Source organism: Lucilia cuprina, chromosome 5, assembly GCF_022045245.1.
Source record: "Lucilia cuprina isolate Lc7/37 chromosome 5, ASM2204524v1, whole genome shotgun sequence".
NCBI lineage: Eukaryota > Metazoa > Arthropoda > Insecta > Diptera > Calliphoridae > Lucilia > Lucilia cuprina.
The window spans coordinates 3,063,507-3,082,129 of record NC_060953.1 but is presented as its reverse complement, the minus strand read 5'-3'; the positions used below and the strand labels follow the sequence as shown (position 1 = coordinate 3,082,129).

The 18,623-nt window shown below is 30.0% G+C and overlaps 1 protein-coding gene across 1 annotated transcript; it reads left to right on the top strand.

Annotated features, from left to right (window-relative positions):
• Positions 1–4,761: 4,761 nt before the first annotated feature.
• Positions 4,762–17,838, top strand: LOC124420078 (echinoderm microtubule-associated protein-like CG42247). Its single transcript, XM_046951821.1, has 3 exons — positions 4,762–4,872; positions 6,240–7,519; positions 17,717–17,838. The coding sequence occupies exons 2-3, from the start codon at positions 6,653–6,655 to the stop codon at positions 17,732–17,734; spliced, it is 885 nt and encodes a 294-aa protein (XP_046807777.1). The 5' UTR covers positions 4,762–4,872; positions 6,240–6,652; the 3' UTR covers positions 17,735–17,838.
• The last annotated feature ends 785 nt before the right edge of the window (positions 17,839–18,623 follow it).

Genomic DNA, 18,623 nt, shown 5'->3' with positions numbered 1-18,623 from the left:
TCTAGTTCAGTTCTAGTTCAGTTCTAGTTCAGTTCTAGTTCAGTTCTAGTTCAGTTCTAGTTCAGTTCTAGTTCAGTTCTAGTTCAGTTCTAGTTCAGTTCTAGTTCAGTTCTAGTTCAGTTCTAGTTCAGTTCTAGTTCAGTTCTAGTTCAGTTCTAGTTCAGTTCTAGTTCAGTTCTAGTTCAGTTCTAGTTCAGTTCTAGTTCAGTTCTAGTTCAGTTCTAGTTCAGTTCTAGTTCAGTTCTAGTTCAGTTCTAGTTCAGTTCTAGTTCAGTTCTAGTTCAGTTCTAGTTCAGTTCTAGTTCAGTTCTAGTTCAGTTCTAGTTCAGTTTTAGTTCAGTTCTAGTTCAGTTTTAGTTCAGTTCTAGTTCAGTTCTAGTTCAGTTCTAGTTCAATTCTAGTTCAGTTCTAGTTCAGTTCTAGTTCAGTTCTAGTTCAGTTCTAGTTCAGTTCTAGTTCAGTTCTAGTTCAGTTCTAGTTCAGTTCTAGTTCAGTTCTAGTTCAGTTCTAGTTTAGTTCTAGTTCAGTTCTAGTTCAGTTCTAGTTCAGTTCTAGTTCAGTTCTAGTTCAGTTCTAGTTCAGTTCTAGTTCAGTTCTAGTTCAGTTCTAGTTCAGTTCTAGTTTAGTTCTAGTTCAGTTCTAGTTCAGTTCTAGTTCAGTTCTAGTTCAGTTCTAGTTCAGTTCTAGTTCAGTTCTAGTTCAGTTCTAGTTCAGTTCTAGTTCAGTTCTAGTTCAGTTCTAGTTCAGTTCTAATTCAGTTCTAATTCAGTTCTAGTTCAGTTCTAGTTCAGTTCTAGTTCAGTTCTAGTTCAGTTCTAGTTCAGTTCTAGTTCAGTTCTAGTTCAGTTCTAGTTCAGTTTCTAGTTCAGTTCTAGTTCAGTTCTAGTTCAGTTCTAGTTCAGTTCTAGTTCAGTTCTAGTTCAGTTCTAGTTCAGTTCTAGTTCAGTTCTAGTTCAGTTCTAGTTCAGTTCTAGTTCAGTTCTAGTTCAGTTCTAGTTCAGTTTCTAGTTCAGTTCTAGTTCAGTTCTAGTTCAGTTCTAGTTCAGTTCTAGTTCAGTTCTAGTTCAGTTCTAGTTCAGTTCTAGTTCAGTTCTAGTTTAGTTCTAGTTCAGTTCTAGTTCAGTTCTAGTTCAGTTCTAGTTCAGTTCTAGTTCAGTTCTAGTTCAGTTCTAGTTCAGTTCTAGTTCAGTTCTAGTTCAGTTCTAGTTCAGTTCTAATTCAGTTCTAGTTCAGTTCTAGTTCAGTTCTAGTTCAGTTCTAGTTCAGTTCTAGTTCAGTTTCTAGTCAGTCAGTTCTAGTTCAGTTCTAGTTCAGTTTCTAGTTCAGTTCTAGTTCAGTTCTAGTTCAGTTCTAGTTCAGTTCTAGTTCAGTTCTAGTTCAGTTCTAGTTCAGTTCTAGTTCAGTTCTAGTTCAGTTCTAGTTCAGTTCTAGTTCAGTTCTAGTTCAGTTCTAGTTCAGTTCTAGTTCAGTTCTAGTTCAGTTCTAGTTCAGTTCTAGTTCAGTTCTAGTTCAGTTCTAGTTCAGTTCTAGTTCAGTTCTAGTTCAGTTCTAGTTCAGTTCTAGTTCAGTTCTAGTTCAGTTCTAGTTCAGTTCTAGTTCAGTTCTAGTTCAGTTTCTAGTTCAGTTCTAGTTCAGTTCTAGTTCAGTTCTAGTTCAGTTCTAGTTCAGTTCTAGTTCAGTTCTAGTTCAGTTCTAGTTCAGTTCTAGTTCAGTTCTAGTTTTAGTTCTAGTTCAGTTCTAGTTCAGTTCTAGTTCAGTTCTAGTTCAGTTCTAGTTCAGTTCTATTCAGTTCTAGTTCAGTTCTAGTTCAGTTCTAGTTCAGTTCTAGTTCAGTTCTAGTTCAGTTCTAGTTCAGTTCTAGTTCAGTTCTAGTTCAGTTCTAGTTCAGTTCTAGTTCAGTTCTAGTTCAGTTCTAGTTCAGTTCTAGTTCAGTTCTAGTTCAGTTCTAGTTCAGTTCTAGTTCAGTTCTAGTTCAGTTCTAGTTCAGTTCTAGTTCAGTTCTAGTTCAGTTCTAGTTCAGTTCTAATTCAGTTCTAGTTCAGTTCTAGTTCAGTTCTAGTTCAGTTCTAGTTCAGTTCTAGTTCAGTTCTAGTTCAGTTCTAGTTCAGTTCTAGTTCAGTTCTAGTTCAGTTCTAGTTCAGTTCTAGTTCAGTTCTAGTTCAGTTCTAGTTCAGTTCTAGTTCATTCTAGTTCAGTTCTAGTTCAGTTCTAGTTCAGTTCTAGTTCAGTTCTAGTTCAGTTCTAGTTCAGTTCTAGTTCTGTTCTAGTTCAGTTTCTAGTTCAGTTCTAGTTCAGTTCTAGTTCAGTTCTAGTTCAGTTCTAGTTCAGTTCTAGTTCAGTTCTAGTTCAGTTCTAGTTCAGTTCTAGTTCAGTTCTAGTTCAGTTCTAGTTCAGTTCTAGTTCAGTTCTAGTTCAGTTCTAGTTCAGTTCTAGTTCAGTTCTAGTTCAGTTCTAGTTCAGTTCTAGTTCAGTTCTAGTTCAGTTCTAGGTCAGTTCTAGTTCAGTTCTAGTTCAGTTCTAGTTCAGTTCTAGTTCAGTTCTAGTTCTAGTTCAGTTCTAGTTCTAGTTCAGTTCTAGTTCTAGTTCAGTTCTAGTTCAGTTCTAGTTCAGTTCTAGTTCAGTTCTAGTTCAGTTTTAGTTCAGTTCTAGTTCAGTTCTAGTTCAGTTCTAGTTCAGTTTTAGTTCAGTTCTAGTTCAGTTCTAGTTCAGCTCTATTTCAGTTCTAGTTCAGTTCTAGTTCAGTTCTAGTTTAGTTCTAGTTCAGTTCTAGTTCAGTTCTAGTTCAGTTCTAGTTCAGTTCTAGTTCAGTTCTAATTCAGTTCTAGTTCAGTTCTAGTTCAGTTCTAGTTCAGTTCTAGTTCAGTTCTAGTTCAGTTCTAGTTCAGTTCTAGTTCAGTTCTAGTTCAGTTCTAGTTCAGTTCTAGTTCAGTTCTAGTTCAGTTCTAGTTCAGTTCTAGTTCAGTTCTAGTTCAGTTCTAGTTCAGTTCTAGTTCAGTTCTAGTTCAGTTCTAGTTCAGTTCTAGTTCAGTTCTAGTTCAGTTCTAGTTCAGTTCTAGTTCAGTTCTAGTTCAGTTCTAGTTCAGTTCTAGTTCAGTTCTAGTTCAGTTCTAGTTCAGTTCTAGTTCAGTTCTAGTTCAGTTCTAGTTCAGTTCTAGTTCAGTTCTCGTTCAGTTCTAGTTCAGTTCTAGTTCATCTTTAGTTCAGTTCAATTTTTTTTGGGCTCATTGTGCTGTGGTTTTTCAACAAATAAATTGTATAAAACAACTCACGTCAAAAAGCAACAAACAATACTCAACTTCAACTATTACCACACTACCGCTTATACGCTATATACAAACGTAAACGTGTTTTCATACATATGTATATGTACACCAACGAACAACGACGCCGACAACAATAAACACGATAACAAAAACAGCAACAAAAAATTGTGACTTCCGCTGATGAGAGGAACAAAAAGCAATACGCTGTGTGCCACAACTATGGTGGGCAATTTAAAAGAAACAAAATAGTAAGCAATTGCAATTTGGGTAAGAGGTAAAGAAAAGGAAACCAGGGGGATAGGATAGTGGATTGCTGTTAGCTATAAAGGAAAGAGGGTAAGTAGTGCATGCCTTCAGCAGGGAGATTGTTTAGTAAAATAGTTAAATTTTAACGTGCAACAAACAACATTATTTAACATTAAAGTAAAGAAACGTTAAAAATTATTTTTTTTTTTGTTTTGTTGAGCGGCGCAATTATGGGTCACTAATACTAACAACAAACTAAGCAACACAACACACTACAAATATTCTCAATACAAACAACTAAACTTACAAAAAATATGCCGCAATATGTAGCAAGTAATAGCGTTTTTTAGAAGAAAAAAATAATCAACAAGAAAACCATTGAAATTTTTATTTAGAAAAAAGTTAAACGAAACGGACACAACAACGAACTGAGTACTTGAAGGTATAATAACGAAATCACAAAGATTTCAACCGGCAAACATTAAAGACCAAACAACGTGCAACAACGGGCAATTTTGAAAAAAAAAATCAAAAACAATTAAATAAACCACAACAACGAAACGCATAAAACTTAAATTTTAAATTAATAATAACAATTATAAATAATAACACCAAAAACAAAAAAAAACTATTTTAAAATTATAAAAAAATTGTTGTAATAAATATTAAACTTAAATTTAATTCAATTTTAAATAAAATTTCTTTTTCAAAACTTTTTAATTTAAGCATTCTTATCTCAACAAAAAAAACTTTAACTTTAACCTGTTTAGTGTCATTAACCTTAAAAATATAAATTCTAAAATTATAAAAGAAAATAAAACCCGCACAAACAAAAGCAACTAAAACAAAACCAACATTTTCTTTTAAACGTTTTCTTTTACTTTTAACATGTGTAAGAGTTTGTATAAGTTTATACACACAGAAAAAAAAGGATTTAAGTGAATGCGTGTGATAGTGTATGTGTGAGAAAAAATACTCAACACATTTCCCCTTTAGGCAAGCAGCCATCCAAACCAATTTTTACGACATCCTTTTTAACTGAAAACATGTTTTAATTATCAAACGCACAAAAGTGTCTTTGACTATTGGCACAAAACTAAGACCGGGATCAAGATTAACAAGAAGAAAAATTAAATAGAATTCATAAAAAAATTATAAAGCAACTTAAAATCAATTTTATAAAGCAAACCGAAAAGTGAAAGTTTTTAAAGATTTTTAATAAAAATAAAAATTAAAATAATATCGGAAAAATTTTCAAAGCCAAACGTTTAAAACTAAATTTTATGAATTTTTAAATATTAAGTTTCAAATTTAAAATTTTAAAGGACCAACTCAGCACTTTAGGATTACGCACATAATCAAGGTAATTTTTGGAAAAAATTAATATGTTCGATGGAAAATAATAAACATTTCAGAAAGTTTAGTAAAACATTGATTTTTGGATGAGAAATTAGTTTTTAGTAATTTTTTTTACTTAGTGAATAAATATCTTTTTATTGTTTTTAACAAAAAACAAAAGCATTTTTCTGAAGAAAATATTTTTATTCAAAAATTTAATTTTCAGTTCTATTTGAATTTCTAATTAATTTTTAGTTCACTTCTGTAATTGTAAAGTTCGATTTAAATTCAGTAATACCAAAATTCAGTTCTAGTTCTGTTCAATTTGAATAAAATTCTTAATTTTTATCTGAATGAAAAAAAGCAAATTTGTAATCAAGGCGTATGATTAATATTTATTTTCCTATTTTAAAAATATATTACTAATACGCAATTTCAATCAAACGTACCAAGTTCAGTACAAATTCAGTAATACAAAAGTTCTGTTCTAGTTATGTTCCAGTTCTGTTCTAGTTCCGTTATAGTTCTGTTCTAGTTCTGTTCTAGTTCTGTTCTAGTTCTGTTGTAGTTCTGTTCTAGTTCTGTTCTAGTTCTGTTCTAGTTCTGTTCTAGTTCTGTTCTAGTTCTGTTCTAGTTCTGTTCTAGTTCTGTTCTAGTTCTGTTCTAGTTCTGTTCTAGTTCTGTTCTAGTTCTGTTCTAGTTCTGTTCTAGTTCTGTTCTAGTTCTGTTCTAGTTCTGTTCTAGTTCTGTTCTAGTTCTGTTCTAGTTCTGTTCTAGTTCTGTTCTAGTTCTGTTCTAGTTCTGTTCTAGTTCTGTTCTAGTTCTGTTCTAGTTCTGTTCTAGTTCTGTTCTTGTTATGTTCCAGTTCTGTTCCAGTTCTGTTCTAGTTCTGTTCTAGTTCTGTTCTAGTTCTGTTTCAGTTCTGTTCTAGTTCTGTTCTAGTTCTGTTTTAGTTCTGTTCTAGTTCTGTTCTAGTTCTGTTCTAGTTCTATTCTAGTTCTGTTCTAGTTATGTTATTAAAGCAATTATATCCATTTATCGGATTTATTTATCTCTAAATATTTTTAATTTGAACACAGTAACTGCGTATGATTAATATCAATTTCCTGAAACTTACTTATACGTTATACATTTTATAATTTCCCATATCGTCAATAGTTTTTCCTCACACTAATGAACCATTATACTGGTTACATGTTAACTACAATATAAACAATCCTTTAATTTTTCATGAAAGTTCAAAATACGTCCAAAATACGAAAGAGCTAAGCATTCATTAAAATTCCTTTAACAAAAAACAAATATCACATGTTCTCCTTTAAATTAAAGAAAATAAATAAAAGCAAATAATTATAACGTTCAACTTTTATTTTGTTTTTTAATCCTTGGCAGTTTATTTTGGAAAAATTTTAAAAACAAAAATCAAGAAAATCTGCACGAAAACTTTAAACGAAACTTTGTAGACTAAGCACACAACTCGAAAAACTCTACACAAAATAAGTCAACAACTATACTCCAGATATTGCAAGTAAATACTAGACAAAGGAAAGAAACTAAACTTTAGCAACTTAAGAAAGTTTAACGTCAAAATCAAAAGAACGAAAGCTTTTAAGTTGAGTTTTAAGTTTTTTTTTTTGCTTTACGTCGACATACGTCAACAGCAAGAAGAAAATAAAATATAAACAAACAAATAAGAAATCCAGCAACAACAATAAAAAACAAGTTGTTGTTTTATAAGAAAAAGAACAAGCAGAAATAGAAGAAGTGGTAGTGAAAGCAAAAATTAGCAGCGTTGGTAATAAAACATGTCCACCATAGAGGAGAACGAGGCACAGGGAGCTGCCACCAATACAACAAACAACAACGTAGCTAACGAGCCCTCATCACTTATGGATGGCGGCAGAGTAACGCCACAACTTAGTACGGCTATACAACTCGACCGAGACGTTTCGCCAAATACGTCGCCAACGCAACCGTATGATGAGCTAAATTCAAACGCAACACCACAACAGCCACATTTATTACAACAGCAACAAAATAAAATTAATAACAATCAAACGGGAAATTATAACGGTCTTAATAGTAATCGCTCAAGTCCCCTGAAAAGCCTCAATAATACCAATTATTCCGATAACGAAGATGACTATGAGCTGCAGCGCAATGGAATCGTAGGTGCTGCTGCAAATGATTATTGGTCACAGCGCAACGGTGGTCTTGCTAATCAGTCGGGTCGCCAGAGTCGAGCCGGTGCCAGTGGTGCAGCCACTCCCAATCAGCTGCAGCTACAATATCCGGACAATATGAGTGAGAATTCTGAACAACCACCGGTCCAACCTCTACAACGTTCAAAATCTAGACCAGAATTATCCTCAAATGCCCATATAAATAGTGTTATGAGTGCGGCCAGTCGTTATTCGAATCTCTCGTATTGGAAGGCCAGACGTGTGGTATTCTACCGCAATGGAGATCCCTTCTTTCCGGGAGTAGAATTGCGTTTTCGTCCGGGTCGTGATATAACCTCATTGGAGAATTTACTTGATAAAATATCACCTAAAATAGATCTACCACGTGGTGCTCGTTATGTTTTCTCCATGGATGGTGACCGCAAATATCATCTAGATGAACTGGAAGATGGTGCCTCCTATGTGGTTTCCTCCTTTAAAGCGTTTAAGGTGAGTAAAATGTAATTTTATACAAAATATTTCATCACCAAATTTGTATTTTTGGTTTGTGAAAGAAAATATTCCTTTTTAAACCCCCAACAACAATTTCGAAAGTAGCCTTCACAGCTGTTTTTTGTTGTTGTGGTTATTTAAATGTAGTTCGTGCGAAATCAATAAAAATTTGAATATTTGACCCAAAAAAGCAGCAAGTGAAACCGAAATTAAGGTTTCCATTTATTTTCCACTTTTTATTACATTTGTTTTCTTTTTTTTTTGGTTTTTTGGTCAAATAAAATGTGATTTATAGAAACAAAAGAGAGAGCGTTAAAGTATTTCAGTAGCAAATTATTTATTTGTAATTGTAAAAAATTTTGGCTGACCAACACGCTACCAAAAAAAACCTTTAAGAAGCGAACCACCACCACCATCAACACTTTCCACGGTTTTTATTGACCTCCCCAATCTCAACAACACTAAAAACTTAAACTCAATTCAACAATTAACTCTCCTACACAAAGTGGCCACTTGCAAAAAAAACTTAAGAAGAAATTTTGGGAATTTTTGAAACAGAAAATCCAAATCTAGTTCCTATTGAAATTTAAGTTTAAATTTTTTACGAAAATATGTTGTTTATGTTTTAATGACCTTGACCTAGTTAAAAGTGTCAAAATCAAAGTCATAGCGATGATGTTATGAAATTTATTTTAAGCTTATGAGTTCAGTTCAAGTTCAGTTCTAGTTCAGTTCTAATTTAGTTCTAGTTCAGTTCTAGTTCAGTTCTAGTTCAGTTCTAGTTCAGTTCTAGTTCAGTTCTAGTTCAGTTCTAGTTCAGTTCTAGTTCAGTTCTAGTTCAGTTCTAGTTCAGTTCTAGTTCAGTTCTAGTTCAGTTCTAGTTCAGTTCTAGTTCAGTTCAAGTTCAGTTGTAGTTTAGTTCTAGTTCAATTCTAGTTCAGTTCTAATTCAGTTCTAGTTCAGTTCTAGTTCAGTTCTTGTTCAGTTCTTGTTCAGTTCTAGTTCAGTTCTAGTTCAGTTCTAGTTCAGTTCTAGTTCAGTTCTAGTTCAGTTCTAGTTCAGTTCTAGTTCAGTTCTAGTTCAGTTCTAGTTCAGTTCTAGTTCAAACACTAATCTGGCATCTCTAAATGTCCATTTTTGCATGTCAATAGTGCGTTGTTTATGTAAAAAACGCTCCAATTTACGTAAACATTTATTCTTCAGTTTTTCTTGAATGAAAGTAAAACCGTTTTCTTTTTTATTTCATTTTAACACATTGCGAAAGCAAACTAAGCAATGTTTTTTTTTTCCTTTAAAACACGCAAAATCTAATAATTATACAATTGAGTAAATAGTATTTAATAAATACAACTTAAACCAAAGTAGGTCTCCGATTACGTAGTAAAGTGTGAGTGTGTGTTCTTTTATGTGTAATAATTTATTGAAGTGTATGAGTAAGTTATAGAGGTGGTAGAAATTTGAAGTTGTATGACGCATATACGGAAATTTTGTAATTGAATTTCAAATTGTTTTAAGAGAAGCTTAGAGAGGGTCTATGAGAAAAATTTATTTGAATTAAATATTTCAGAAGTTAAGTTTAATCATAGAGTGAGGCCTTAAGTTTAGATAAATTAGCTTTTTATATAGAGTTTTTCATGCAAGTTTTAATTAAAAAAAGCTATATAGCTGTACTTACATTTCTGTTAAGGCTCATTATATTTAGATCCCGTTTGACTTTAGGCTGAAAAAATAAAAAAAAGCTTTTATTAAAATTTAATCAACAAGTTCATATTAAGCTTTATGCATTTGTAATCCCTGTTTTAGCTTCTCTATTTTAATAATTATAGTTTTTTTATATAAAATTAATTTCATAAAAAAGTTATTTTAATAAATACATTTCAGAAAATCTCCACTTTTTATTAAATATTAATAAGTTTTCCGCTTTTTACTCTTTATTGTAAAATAAAAACTCTTCAAAGAAAAAAATATAAAATAATTGAAAATTAAATCAAAACAAAACAAAAAAACAATTTTACATACATTGTTTCAAAGTCAAAATAAACAGAAACTTTTCAGCGTGAATTCATATTAAATGCTCATTTTCACTTTTTTAACTGTAAATACTTCTCAACTACTACTACAGCAATTACTCTATCATAAAGCAACAACTACCTTTATTATACTCTTCTCAACGTTATTAGCAATAGCTGTGAGAACAAAAAAATACGGTTTAAATTATAGAAGTCTTTAAAATAACAGAAACTAGAACAACAACTAGTACTTTTTACCAACAACAACAACCACGACTTTAAAAATGTAAAAAAGAGCAGTAGCAGAGTAAACGTGTAATGTAATTTTATTACAAATATTAGGTATTACTACTACTATTTCTTGGGTTACGACCAGCTCCTTTGGTTTTTATTACCTATACAGCAACAACAACAACAACAAAGAGTATAGAACAAAAATAAAATTGAGCAACTCTGAGGAGAAAAAGTAGTATGTAAAAGGTTTGAAGAAAAAGAAACACAATGAATTTTATTGGATGTAGGCAAAAATTTAAGGCCGTGTGAGTTTAAGAGGGAATTAATTAAAAGGAAACTATAAATCTGGAAAAGAATAAATTATTATAAAAATTAAACTAAAAATAAAGAGTGTGTGATAAGTTATCACTGATAACACACAAAATGTTAGGTTCTAAAAATAAAGCTTTTGGTAACTTTTAATTGAGAATTTAAATAGACCTTCAAATGAAGCCTTATTGGGATTAGAGACATATCTCTAATTGAAGATGATAGAGATTGAATACGTAAAACATAACTATAACTTAAAATAAAACTTTATTAAAGCTTTAAGCGGAGCTTAATTGGTATAACTTTATTCGAAGCCTAATTGAGAATTTAAACAGACAAAACTAGGGGTATAGATGGATCAAAAAGAATGATTTAAACGATTTTTTTTAAATCTTCAAATCAAACTTAATTGCCGCTTTACACATACCAACAATTGAAAATTATTCAACCCTTACAAAGCTTAATTGAGATAGTATATAGTTTTTCAAATTAAGTTAAATTAAAACTTTATATAGACGAATAAATAAAGCTCAATGAAGAACAACAACTAAAGCTTAATTACGACTATACATAAAGGTTGAAAAAAGTCCTTGAATTGGGACTACATATAGATCTTAAAATGAAGTTTATTTGATTTTGGAAAGAAAACTTTAAATCAAGCTTAAATGATATTTAATAAAAGTATTCATATAAAGCTTATAAAGGGAGCTTTAATGAAAGCTTAATTGAAACAGAAAATGAATCTTAAAAATAAAACTCAACTGGTAACATATTAATGAGTAAACAGTTTTTTAACGAAGCTTAATTTGGATCTTAAAATAAAGCTTAATTTGGATCTTAAAATAAAGCTTAATTGTTACTTTAAAGAGAACTTCAAATAAAGCGTAATTAAGTCTAAATAAAAATATTGAAATAAAGCTTAATTAAGATAAAGAGAACATTTAACAAAGTTTTATTGAGAAATAAATGAGACTTAATTGGGATCACAGATAGTCCTACAAATGAAGTTCAATTGGAACAATATAAATAAAGCTTTATAAGATTATTGGGTCAACCAAAGTCCAACAAATGAAGCTTAGTTAATACTAAGTAAAAACCTTTTAACGAAGATTGAATAAATTATAATATATATCTTGAAATAAAGCTTCACTCATACTAAAACGACAACATACACTAAAGCTTAATTGAATATTGAAATAGAGCTTAAGTGGGACTATAGAAAGAGCTTTGAAAAAGCTTAGTTGAGGTAAAATATAAATCTCTCAAAAAATTTTCTTTAGGGATTGTAGAGAATGCTTTAAAAAAAAGATTAATTAGAACTATCGAAGACAAACAAATAACTCTTATTTGACAAACAGTAAAAAGCTTTTAACAAAGCTTAATTGAAGCTGAATATATGTAGACATTCATATGATACCTAATTGATATAAAGATTAATTATACACAAACTGTAAAACTTATTTAAGTCAGATTTGTAGGCATTTAAATAAAGCTTATAGATAGAGCTTATAGATAGATAGAGCTTTAAGCAAAGCTCAATAGGAATTGAATATATAGAATAAATTGAAACTATAGAGATAGCTTACGGCGAAGCTTAATTGATACTAAACTAAGCTTACACTTTAAATTTGTCTGATCAAATTATTTGCACGTAAACTGGGAACAATCTAACTTCGAAATAAAACGTATTTAGAAATATAAAAAGAGCTTAAAGTTAAGCTTAAATAGAACTTTTTATAGACTATTAAGTGAAGCTTTCTACGAATGCTTCTTGCCTCTTTAAATAACTTTTATTTTAAAGTAAAATTTCTACTTCTGCTAAAATAATATTTTTTTACATAAAACATTTAAAAGGTGCGAAAAAGTAAATATAATTATTTCCGCCATAATTTTGTGTACAAAAAAGGGATTAAAACCAACTAAAAAAAGAGGTAAACTACATACATTTGTATATATGTAGGTATATAAAAAGTGCATATGACCTGCAGCAGATTTAAACACCCAATATAAAGTTTGAGCTTTAAACAAAAGCTGTTGGCTTATAAAAGCCAACAGCACAGTGCACAAAAAAAGTAACAACAACAACAAAACAACTACAGCAAAAACATTTTAACCAGCAGCACTTACACTTATAACCCCTTTAGCATGAGTAGCAATGAGTCCACGTATTTACTTGATAGTTTTACTTGATGGCTGAATGAATGAATGAACGTACGAATGAATGAATAAACATACATACAGATGGATAAATGCCAGGTTGCTTTAACTGCAGTAAGACACGTTTCAGAGGGGGTGGGGGCGTATAAGGAGGGTTTGGTGTCGAAGTGGTTAGATGTCTGCATAGATATATTTATGGTAAAAAGTTTGTTTGTGTGTGTATGAGTAACAGATACATTACACTATATTGAAACTTGAAACCAAACGTTGCCACTTTAATGTTGATCCATATCATGGCAACGTTAACCAAATAATGTTAAGTTAACGGCGTTAGGAAAAAGAAAAGCTAGCAACTAACAGCACCAGCAGCAGCACATGAAAAAGTTGGTAAAATGTGTGTGAGTAAAACATGAAAAGGCCAATTGCACTTTTAATGGTTTTACATTTGTCTAAGTGAAAGAAAGAGAGACAGACAGAGAGAAAGTGAGAGAAATAAGTAAGTAAAAACTATTGCTAAAATAAAGAAAAATAAAGTGAAAAATATAAAAGAGTTAAAACTGCAGTTAAAATATTACTTTGACTTAAAAGCAATGGAACAGAAATGATTATTTTAAAAGCAAAGGGATTAAGAAGCACAAAAACAAAGTTTTTATACAGGATTTAAAAAATAATTTAAAGTCTTGTTGTTTTTAATAAAATAAAATAATAATCTTGCAATTTATTTACATGTTTATATACAAACAACACATTTGTTACTAAAACTATAACTTTTTTTTGTTTTTATTATAAATTAATTTCTTGCTTTAGCCAATAAACTGTATAATTAAACCGGAAATGTAATATCATCATGATTTGTTTGAATTTTTTTTCTTTATTTAATCACCCTTTTAAACTGTTGCTTTTACTTTTTTTTTTGTATGCTCTACTCAATATGCTTCAACAATGTTGCATGTTTGTGTTAAGTCAAAAAGCTAATCAATTGGCGATTATGTATCTCACTTTACACAACTTGAGTAAAAAAGTTTTATGCAAAAATATAAACTACTATTCAACACTTTTTGCTTAACACAACAACATCAGCAACGGCAGCAGCAGCAACAATAACAACAAAGTTTTGAAAAGTGTCTGAAAACGAATGAAAATTATACAAAGTCACGTTTTTATAGATTCACTTAAAGTTAATAGAAGAAATTATTTTTAGATCAGGAAAAGAAGCAAGAAAAAAAGGGCAAAAAGTTACTGACTGTAATGCTTTGAGTAGATAAAATGTGTGTAGGATTATAGATACGTAATTAGATTTATGTTAAGTTAAGCAAGATATGCAATTATTAGAGGCTTAATAAGTTGTCATTATTATAACAAAGGATAGACAGGATTCAAAGTTTAATATTTATGCATAAACTTGGACTTTCAAAAGCTCTAACTAGAATAATGCTTATTTAAAAATTATGCTTAATTTAAACCCCTTGTACAGAGCTTTAGCTAAAGTTTTACCATAGTCTCGTTTAAAAGATTAAAGAAGCTTAATTGTCTGTTTAGAGACCATTAAAAGATGTCTAATTGGAATCTTAAAAAAAGCTTTATTTAAACTATTAATAGACAAAGAATATATCTTAATAGGGCAAATCTAAATAAAGCTTTATTGGATATATCAAGAAAAGCTTCAAAATAAATCTTTAAATTAAACTTATTAGATATTAAAGAAAGACGTTCAAATTATGCTTAATTAGGACTATACGTAGATCTTTAAATGAAACGTAATTGGAATTATAGACCAAGCTTTAAATGAAGCTGAAATGTAGGCTTTTGATAAGCTTGAACCGAAGCAGAGGTAGACTATCGACTGAGAGTAGTAGGAAATATAGTTTCACCTTTAGATACATATTTAAATGATGTTTAATTGGGTTCTTTAAATAAGGCTTAATGGAAACTACAGATAAACAGATGGATCTACAGCAAGAGCTTTAAATGGAGCTATAGCGAGAATTTTAAATAAAGCTTTTAAGGAAGTCTAATTGAGATTTTTAAATTAAGCTTAATATTGTATACAGACAAAGCTTTTGTTAAGCTTTTAACGAAGACTAATAGAAATCTTTAATTTTGCCGTTTTGAAATTTTGCAGCACAAAAAAATGGTTTTAAAATTATATACGCCTCGTATCAAATTGACACCAAGTTGGTATCATTTTTCAACAACATTTTTTTAAATATATATGGATAGTTGTCAAAACAAAAAAAAAATATAAAAAATACATGACGTTATCAAATCAACAAAATAGATTACAATGTATTACAAAAGTGACAACGCTATGTTTTCAAACTGATTTTTGTTTTGTCGATATGACAAAAGCGTAATCGATATGACAACAATGCGTTGTTGTAGGCACAACACATTGTTGTAGTGACAACTGGATGTTATTTTTCATGTTATCAAGCAGAAGTTTGTGTTGTAGAAATGACAAATCGTAATCGAAATAACAACAATGCATTGATGCAGTAGACAAAATTAAAGCTTTACTTGATCAGAGAAAGCTTTTACTTTAAAACTCTATTGGAACAATAGAAAGATCCACAAACGTAGTTTCATAAGAACTATAGAGAGAGCTTCATATGTAAAATAAATCTGCTTCAGGGAAGACTCTTTAAAAAGATTTATCTTAGTATTGACCACACATGATTGGTAATGAAAGCTCAAAGGAGATACATCTTTATCTGGGCTTTTTTAAGATCTTTGCTGATTGATGTTTAAAGAAGTTTTATTCAATCTTATATATGACCCTTATACCTAATTCAATCTTTAATAATCTCCCTTTAATGATAAAAATACAATGTGTTCCCCCTATAATTCTTTTGTAAATTAATTTTCCCTCTTATTTAATTAAGCTGTAAAGTTGTGCTATTTAAATAGTAAATGTTTTAAATATTTATAAATTTCTCTTTAAATAAATATCAATAAATTATAAATAATTTAAATATTATACTACAGTTTTGATATTTTTTATTCATAAATTTAAATACATGTAATCAATTATTTTACCATTTAATGTACATTTTCCAATTGAATAAATAAATTGACGGATTTTGGTTTGGTTGAGTTGTTATTATAATATTTTTTTTTTCTCTCATTGGCTACCTCACCCTGTTTTCTCACCCCCCTCTACTCAATAAAACTGCCTTTTCCCTAAGAGACCCTTTAGTCTAGCTTTTGTTGTCCCATAGCTGGTGGTATATTTAACAATTATTCATTTATGCACTTATTGATATGTAAAGTAGGTTTTTAAAATGTTTAATCATCATAAGTTTTTTATCATCAACACCATCATATATAACAGCAATAGCAGCAACCAACAAACAAAAAAACATGAACATCATCGTCATATTTAATAAATAAATTATAAAATAATTTAAAAATCGTGTAAAAATAATACAAATAAAAGAAGAAACACTCAGGATAATACAACAAAGTGAAGCAAAATTCTAAAAAAATTTCAACACAAAACTAAATTTATTTGTATATTTAAAAGGACATTTAAGCCTAAACAGCAGTGAACAACTCCTTTAGAAATTAATAGTAGTAACTGTTGTATGTCTATTTAATACACCTATTCAAATGCTACTCACTGTTGCCAGAGCCTAGCAAAGTAACATTTTATGTCATGTCAACATGTATTCTTGTTGTACACATACACTCCTCCACCACTTACAACTTTTACATTTTTATGTTTTTTTTTTAATATTTTTGTATGTTATAGTATTGCTCTATAAAAACACGTTTACATCAACATTAATGTGACCATATTTTTCATATAAAATGATAGTTTAATTAATTGCTAAAAGTGTAATAGTTTTGTTGTTGCTGCTGGTTTTTTTTTTTTTGTTTTTATTTCAACAATTGTTGTTATGGCTGCTGTAGTTGTTCGCTTGCTTTTTCTGTTGTTTTTATTATTATTTTTATTTCAATTGTTACTATTTGAACTTAATGTTTTACACTCGTATTTAGTATAATTGTTGTACTAAAGTGGTGTATTAAATTATTATTATGAGTTATTTTTTGCTGTTATAAATATGAGCACAAATGGATGTTATTTTACAATAAAGTTAATGATTAAAGAAGTAAGTAATAAAGTACAAGGAAAAGTACTAAAATCAGGTACAATAATGTTTTTTGGAGAAAAATAAATGCTAAGAATTTTAAAAAATTTAATAAAAAATATTTTTTAAAACTAGTTCTAGTTCTGCACTAGTTCTGTTCTAGTTCTGCACTAGTTCTGTTCTAGTTCTGTTCTAGTTCTGTTCTAGTTCTGTTCTAGTTCTGTTCTAGTTCTGTTCTAGTTCTGTTCTAGTTCTGTTCTAGTTCTGTTCTAGTTCTGTTCTAGTTCTGTTCTAGTTCTGTTCTAGTTCTGTTCTAGTTCTGTTCTAGTTCTGTTCTAGTTCTGTTCTAGTTCTGTTCTAGTTCTGTTCTAGTTCTGTTCTAGTTCTGTTCTAGTCTGTTCTAGTTCTGTTCTAGTTCTGTTCTAGTTCTGTTCTAGTTCTGTTCTAGTTCTGTTCTAGTTCTGTTCTAGTTCTGTTCTAGTTCTGTTCTAGTTCTGTTCTAGTTCTGTTCTAGTTCTGTTCTAGTTCTGTTCTAGTTCTGTTCTAGTTCTGTTCTAGTTCTGTTCTAGTTCTGTTCTAGTTCTGTTCTAGTTCTGTTCTAGTTCTGTTCTAGTTCTGTTCTAGTTCTGTTCTAGTTCTGTTCTAGTTCTCTGTTCTAGTTCTGTTCTAGTTCTGTTCTAGTTCTGTTTAGTTCTGTTCTAGTTCTGTTCTAGTTCTGTTCTAGTTCTGTTCTAGTTCTGTTCTAGTTCTGTTCTAGTTCTGTTCTAGTTCTGTTCTAGTTCTGTTCTAGTTCTGTTCTAGTTCTGTTCTAGTTCTGTTCTAGTTCTGTTCTAGTTCTGTTCTAGATCTGTTCTAGTTCTGTTCTAGTTCTGTTCTAGTTCTGTTCTAGTTCTGTTCTAGTTCTGTTCTAGTTCTGTTCTAGTTCTGTTCTAGTTCTGTTCTAGTTCTGTTCTAGTTCTGTTCTAGTTCTGTTTTAGTTCTGTTCTAGTTCTGTTCTAGTTCTGTTCTAGTTCTGTTCTAGTTCTGTTCTAGTTCTGTTCTAGTTCTGTTCTAGTTCTGTTCTAGTTCTGTTCTAGTTCTGTTCTAGTTCTGTTCTAGTTCTGTTCTAGTTCTGTTCTAATTCTGTTTTAGTTCTATTCTAGTTCTGTTCTATTTCTGTTCTAGTTCTAGTTCTGTTCTAGTACTGTTCTAATTATTTTCTTGTGCTGTTCTAGTTCTGTTCTAGTTCTGATCTAGTTCTATTCTAGTTCTGTTCTTGTTCAGTTCTAGTTCACTCCTAGTTCAGAATTTTATTACAATTTTAAAACAAATTTTAAATTTCTTTCTATTGAAATTTAATTCAATTACTTGCATTTAAATTCTCTGTTTTCATATAGTTTTTTTTTTCTCTACAGGTGATTATCCTTTGTTAACACATGTTTGGCAATTTAATGGCATACTTTTTGGCTCAACTTAACATTTCTTATTTATAACATAATTTACTTTAACAATAATAACAACAAAAACTACAACCAGCTGATTTTTGCAGTTAAAGCAATTTAGTATTCAGTTTAAGCAAAAATTTCCCAGACTAAAGATAAACTACAATAAAAGCAAAAAGATGTAAAAAAATAACAAAAAAAATAAATCTTATATTTCCAATTTTCTAAATTTGCAAACATTTTCAAATTACTATAAATGTCTAACTAAAATTTTTGATTGTGTGTGTTCTGCTTTTTCGAATAATATTAGTTTCTCCTTTATTCTTATTTTTTCCAAAATTTTTTTTTTCATTTTAGTAGTCACATGGCTGAATTCAAAAGCTCTGATGATGATGATGCTTAGAATAACAATACACATACATACATATATGTACATATGCATACAGACATACTAATGTATACAAATATTAAGTTTATATACAAACACACATCCATTTAAACATACATATGTTCATATATTAAGTATATATGTATGTGTGCTTGTAGTCTCTACAAACAACTAAAAATATGCAATATCAATGTTGCACAAATATCTTCCTTTCTTTCTTGCTTCCATGTATTTTTACTGTCTGGTTGCTAGATTATCCCAAAACATGGAAAATTTGTTAGTTTTTTTCCAATTTTATTTTTTCTCTAGAATATTTTGCTTTAGACATATAGACATTCATATGATACTAAATATTATCTATGTGCTTGTGTATAAGTGTATGCGTTTTTCTAACAAATGCACAATTTTATTAGAATTTTTCTCATATCCATACATACAAATACACATACCTATGCATCTACACAAACAAAAAGAAAACTACTAACTATTTGT